This window comes from Oenanthe melanoleuca, chromosome 2 (genome assembly GCF_029582105.1).
Source record: "Oenanthe melanoleuca isolate GR-GAL-2019-014 chromosome 2, OMel1.0, whole genome shotgun sequence".
Lineage (NCBI taxonomy): Eukaryota > Metazoa > Chordata > Aves > Passeriformes > Muscicapidae > Oenanthe > Oenanthe melanoleuca.
Genome location: NC_079335.1, coordinates 117565631 through 117572170, shown reverse-complemented (window position 1 = coordinate 117572170; position 6540 = coordinate 117565631). Strand labels below are relative to the sequence as shown.

Genomic DNA, 6540 nt, shown 5'->3' with positions numbered 1-6540 from the left:
CAGCGCTTTGTAGACTTGCTCCTCGTTTCCTTCCTCATCCTGACAACTCTGCCTGTACAGACAGGATTAGATGCACTCACGGCCTCCGTTGTGGTTCCTGCGATTCCGTTCTTTATTCAGCAGTAAGTGAAGGGCGTGACTTCTGTTTTTCCTTGCCTTTTCACTTCTCCTTGCCACAAAGCGTGTCCCTGGTGTCTCCACTCCTTGATTCCGATCTGCTGGAATTCTGGAGGGAACTGTGTGGTTTTTTTAGACTGGACAGGGTCTTTTATCCGTTTTGCATCCGCTTTTAAACTCGCGGCCGCCGTTGTCCTGAGGGGTGAACAGCCCCCGCACGCCCGGGCGGCGGCAGCGGCAGGCGGACGCGCTCGCCCTTGGGCTCTGCGGGGCTGCGCCGGGAGCGGTGCCCGGGCGGGCTGGGCGCGGGGCTGCGGGCGGCTCCCGGACCGCCCCGGTGCCCGCTCCGAGCGGCCGCTGCCGGGAGCTCCGCAGCACAGCGGGCGGCTCTCGGCCGGGGCTGGCCGCGGCAGCCTGGTTGGGCTCGCAGGGCTGAGCTGTGCCGCAGAGACGGCCGCGGGGAAGCAGCTCGGGGAGTTGGCTGCCAGGAGCAGCGAGCTGCAGCTGCGTGTTGTTTCCTTTCGCACCGGCTTCGGTGGGGGGCAGCTCCGGAAGGCGAGGGACTAAAGGGAGAGCCGAGGGCTGCGGTTGTTTGTCTTTCTTTATTCCTGCTCAGAGGGAGCCGGCGTTTCCCAGTTCATGTGGGGCGTTTACACCTCTGAAGTTCTTTAATGAATCCTTCGTGCCTCCGACTGTTTCAGAACAGACTATGTACCAAGGCCCGTGTCTTTATAACTACGGAGGGTGGTTAGAAGTATTAATCTGTTTTCTTGGAAGTTTTTGATTGTTCATGTCCTTGCAGGCTTTTTTAGATGTCTCGTCAGAAGAACTGCATCTGGAGTACTATGACAGAAAAACAATATAAATGGGAAATGTGTAAGCAGTTTAAAAATGATGACTCATGGGAACAGTCTTTGGAATAAGACTTGTTAACAATCTTCAGGTGGCAACTCTTGACTTATTTATGTCCCAACTCTAGGAGATAATCAGAATGCCAAAATATCCTTCAATTCCCGTGCACCAAAGAAAATCCCAAAATAGCAGCTGGTCTATATGGTCTATAATAACATCATCTTTTTGCCTGAGATCTCTGGCTCAGACTGTCTGATCTGATATTGCTCTTTACGTAAAGACATAAAAACTTGATACAAAGGCAACAGTAAGAGTATTTAAAGGAATATTGTATTAATAAAAAAAATGCATCTTTTCACATTGAAGTGGAAGAAAAGCAAAATTCCTCTGTTGAACTGGAGAAGTTTCTAATTCTAAATATCTTCATTTGGTTCAGTTGACAGACCACTTTATTTTTTTTTTCCATTTTTCAAGGTCTTCCCCAATAATAAAAGAATGCAGTTTTTCTCTCTCTCTCTTTTCAGATAGATGCTGTTGAACTGTTAGCAGAACAGTGGGAAAATTGGCTGATTCAGTGAAAACCTTTAATTGCAGTGGCAAAAACAGCTTTGGTAGGTGTTCATGAATGGCAACATGTCTCTGTGCCTGATGGCGTTTTTAAATGAAGTAATTTACACAGATGTTAATTATGGTTACAAAGACTTCTGAGATGTGCCACCTGGATATATTCCCTGGACTCCTGAAATTAGTGATCTGCATGTGGTGTAATAAACCCCTTCAGTAACTGGGGAAAAACATGCACAGGGATGGTTCTGTGTTAGCAAGGCAGCAGCTGGATGCCAGCTTTGGAATACTCTCATTGCAAGCCACATGAAAGCAACCAGAGCTTAAGGTTGAGATGTGGTTGTGTACATGACCAAGAAGAGACCAATCCTCACCACACCTTTTTTCCCATGTGCTGATGTTGGCTCTTCCAAGAGAGGATCAGCAGACTGGAGCAGAATTGCTCTCCAGGGCACCTTAAGATAAATGGAGCATTTGGCCAATGCCAGAATTGAGAGATGGGTGGGAAAGAAGCCCTCTGGATAACATCTGAAGATAGCAAGAGTCATTGGTCCTGGGAAGGTGACAAACACTTGTGAATGGAGATGGTTTTTCAGAAGCAAATGCTTGAGTTAAAGCCCATATGAAGTAAGCAGGGAGACAGAGGAAGTGTCTCTGTTTGAGTGCAGTGTGCATGAAGTGCATTGAAGGCTGAGTAATGTGATCCCAGCCCTTGGTGTGTTCATTGCTGAAGGTGGACAAGCAGGATTTGTGCTTTACCACAGGAGGCAGGATGTGCCAAGGACAGAGAACAGAGTGAGTCAAAGCTATGCCCTAAATACAGTCAGGGAGCACAAGCTGGAATAGGAAGAGGTGAGAATGAGAGCTCCCAGAGGGGGTCAGCTCACTGACTGACAGGCAAAAATCAATCAGTTGGAACAGATTTGCATTTCTGGAGGGTTGTACAGAGCAGAGCGTGTATGGCTTAGAGAACTTAAAGCAGTGCAAGAACAGGCAGTTGTGAGGAGTGATCACTGTCCAGCATGGTCTGAGTTGGATTCAGTAGGACTGAGTAGCTCTATTATTGTTTCAAACAGTTCCTGAGAGAGAGAGAGTTCTCTGTTTTGGAATCTAGTTTTCATGTACATCTCTGGAATTTTTTCAGCTCTCTGCTTTCAAGACCACGGGCACTCAACCAGCACCTGCGTTTGGAATGGGAGGACAGCAAACCTCAAGCTTTGGGCTGTCAAGTAAGTTCCTGTTCTAAGAACTAAGACATTTCAACATTTGCTCTAGTTGGCTGCTGCTGCATCTTTGAAATACAGCAGTGGTTCAGTATCCCTGGGGCACCCATTCTAATATTTTTTGTCAATTCTTTACTTGCAGGCTTTCCTGTCAGCAGCAGCAGCACCAGTACCAGTGCCAGCAGTTTTTCCTTTAAAGCCAGTTCCAGCCTCATCAGTTCAACATCACCTGGGAGCAGCCCTGCTGCTGGGAGCTCTTCTGCTGCAGCAAATCCTCCTGCATTTGGGACAACATCCTCTCCCAGGGCTCCCCAATCCGCTGGCTTTGGCAGCGCGGCCGCTCCATCCGCAGCCTCCTTCTCCTTCAAAGCAGCTGCCACAGCTGGTGGCTTTGGCACTTCTGGCTTTTCAGGCTTTGGCAGTGCTTCTGCTGTGAACTCTGCAAACACCACTGTGCTCCCAGCCTTTGGAGCCTTTAGTGCCCCTGTAGGCTCTTCTGCCTCCCCTTCCAGCAGTGCTGTATTTGGACAGAGCACCAGTGCCTCTGGACATGCTGCCACCTCAGCCTCTGCTGCAGCCACCAGCTCAGAGAAGTTATTCACACCCAAGAGCGAGTTGTCAGCTGAAGAGTGGCAACAGTTTGAAGCAAAGGAGTTCACAATTGGAAAGATTCCTCTTAAGCCACCACCACTAGAACTTTTAAATGCTTTTGATCTTTTAAATTGTTGATTTTTATTTCCTCTTTCAATTCTCTTCTGCAGGAATAAATGCGAATGTATAAACTTTTGAACGTTATTTTGGGATGGACTTTCCACATATGGGAGATGAACTGTTGAAACTAAAATGGAACATTTTCTTCTATATACTGTCCTGTGAAATTCTGTGCAAAGACTGTATCAAAAATATGGTGTCCAAAGAAAGAATGTTTCAGTTAGGTATTTAAAACCTATTCTTGGATCTTATTATCTCCAAATGTATACTCCATGGGTTGTAGGACTGGCCACAAAAGCTTTTTTTCCCATTGTCCTAACAATTGGTATTGTAACTTTATTGGTGAGACCTTACTGATAGTTATTACTGAATGTCTGCCTTTGCTTTATATCAAAAATATGTTGTTTTATTTGCCAGCTTTACTGAAACTAGATGATCTGTGAGGGATGCTTCCATACTTTCCTCTAAAATCCTCCAGCATCCCAGTGTTTACATCTTTAAGTTGACCCTTCCTGTCCACAAATGGCATGTGGATTCAGGTCAAAAGGAGGGGCCATTTCAGACCCCACAACCCCTGCATGTCCTTTTGCCTTTTCTAGTATCTTTCTCTTTTCATCCACATTAAAGAGGGTTTCAATATAGCCTGCATATCCCACCAATTAGGGTTGTGAGTCAGCATGATAATTTCCAAAAGCTGATACGTTCCTTCAGGATTCTCTCATTATCAACCAACAGATCATTTCCAATTCAAATATCAAAAGTAGTATAAGGACATGTTCAGAAAAAAACGGCTGATGCTCTGCCCCCACTGTTTGTCTTACCACTGGTGAGTATGTCTCTGAGTCCAGCCCACAACAGGACAAATCCTCACTTCCCATATGCTGTTTATTTTGATCTGTATCCTCTTTATCCATCTCCACTCTGGTGTTATAGGGGTGTGGAATGAAGGGAACTAACATTCACACATAAAACCTCATCCCCTTTTCCAACATCCACTGATAGATAATATTAATCTGCAATGACACATTTTCCCCATACTCCAATTTATAAAGTGGCCACCAGTGATGACAATATCTCTTCATTTTATCTTTAGTCACTGGATCTCCCTAAACATATTCCAGTTCTTTGGGATGCATCCTCAACAGCTATGGGAAGGACTTGTGGATTGGCATGTTCCCATCATTAAATTTAATAACATTCAAGTTACCCAATTCCTTTACCCTTAGGTTCAGACTTTCAGTAGTTACACAACTTCAGTCCCTCGGATTGATTACACTGATAAACAACAATTGCAATTACAACTGAATTCTATTCCCCTTTTTGCACTTACTTGAGTCTCTCTGCAGCATTGCACCTTTGAGTTGCTCACCACCTTGGTACTGGAGAGGATTTGATGGTCAGTACATGCTGCAGTCCTGCCTCATCCAGTTCTCCCGAGGAAGAAGATGATCTAGTCAAGGTTTTTGGCCATCCCACCTGGATACCCAGAACTCCCAAATATGGGTTCTACTGGGTGCAAGAAGCAGATTCGCGCAGAGTAGAGTTCATAGAATACCCTGAGTTGGAAGGGACCCACAAGGATCATTGAAGTCCAACTCCTGGCCCTGCACAGCTCCATCCCCAAGAGTCACACCGTGTGCCTGAGCTCTGTCAGGTTGGTGCTGTGACAATTTTCCTGGGGAGCTTTCTCCAGTGCCCAACCACCCTCCAGGTGAAGAACCTTTTTCTAATATCTAACCTCCCCTGACAGAACTTCAGGCTATTCCCTCAGGTCCTGTCACTGGTCACCACAGAGAAGAGATCAGTGCCTGTCCCTTTACTTCCTGAGAGGTTGTAGACTGCAACTCAGTCTCATCTTGTCCAGGCTGAACAGACCAAGTACCCTCAGCTGCTCCTCATACAGTTTCCCTTCAGGTCTTTCTTGATCTTCGTTGCCCTCATTTGGTTTCTCTCTAACAGTTTTATATCCTTCTTATATTGAGGTGCTCAAAACTCCCCCAGGACTTGAGATGAATCCCTGACTTGCCTGGCTGCACAGCCTGATGCACAGAGATCTTAGTTATGTGGCTGTGCACATGGGTGCTGGGTGGTGAATCTCTAAATGTAGCACAGCCTCTGTGTGCCACACACACACTTTTATACACTTCAAACAGCAACAGGTCAACATCCCCCATATAGACACAACAATCTGAAGCTATACTGTACCTACAGTGGAAGGACTAGAGAAAATGGCCTTAACCTGGGACAGGGTGGATTCAGGTTAGATATTAGAAAAACGTTTTTCTCTGTTAGGGTGATCAAGCATTGGAACAGCTTGCCCAGGGAGGTGGTGGAGTCACTGTTGCAGTAAGTGGTACAATTTTCTTAAGAAAGGATGTTGTTTAATGCTTGATCATTATGTACTTTCAAGCCTAATCAACAAGAAGGGAGATTTAATCCCTGAAACAGATAGCAGCTGGCAAGCTCTAAATGATGCTCAAGGTTCAGAGCTGGACATGCTTCAATGATATCTGATCTAGGGGGAGGTTAACAAATCTTGGGAAGAAGGAGGTACCACTGATAGTGGGCACAAAAAATGCAGAATTCACGGGCCACAAGGACATTTGGCAGAACCCCCCAAGATAAGGAAGAAGCTAATGGAAACAACTCAGCAACTGTGCTGAAACCAGCTCTGACTGTGTGAAAGGTAATTCTGGCAGGGGGATCTATGACCACTGGCTCATGGACCAACAACCCAAGAAACCCACGGGCCCGCAAGAAGAGAAAGACTGAGCATGCAGACTAATTGGCATGAGAAGCGAGAGAATAATTAACCAATAGAAGACAGAATACAACTTAATAAAAGAGCTATGTACCCTATAGCCAATGAACATTGATTCCTTTGTGTGCTAAAATGTGTAAATAGCAAAAAGTTTTGAATGTTGGTGCGCTTGGTTTGTGGAATACAATCTAGCACCCGTGCTTGTGCAACTCCAAAATAAACAGTCTTTCAGACACATAATTCTTGGCCTGTCACTGGGTAACGAATCCAATTTTTGCCGACAGCGTCACTATCGCTGTGGGTGTTTAAGCG

The 6540-nt window shown here is 45.8% G+C and overlaps 1 protein-coding gene across 1 annotated transcript; it reads left to right on the top strand.

Annotated features, from left to right (window-relative positions):
* Positions 1 to 70: 70 nt before the first annotated feature.
* Positions 71 to 4789, top strand: LOC130248835 (nucleoporin NUP42-like). The gene is given in 5 exon segments (XM_056482859.1): positions 71 to 122; positions 254 to 672; positions 1494 to 1580; positions 2678 to 2762; positions 2899 to 4789. Coding segments are annotated over 5 exon segments (1230 nt in total). The 3' UTR covers positions 3486 to 4789.
* The last annotated feature ends 1751 nt before the right edge of the window (positions 4790 to 6540 follow it).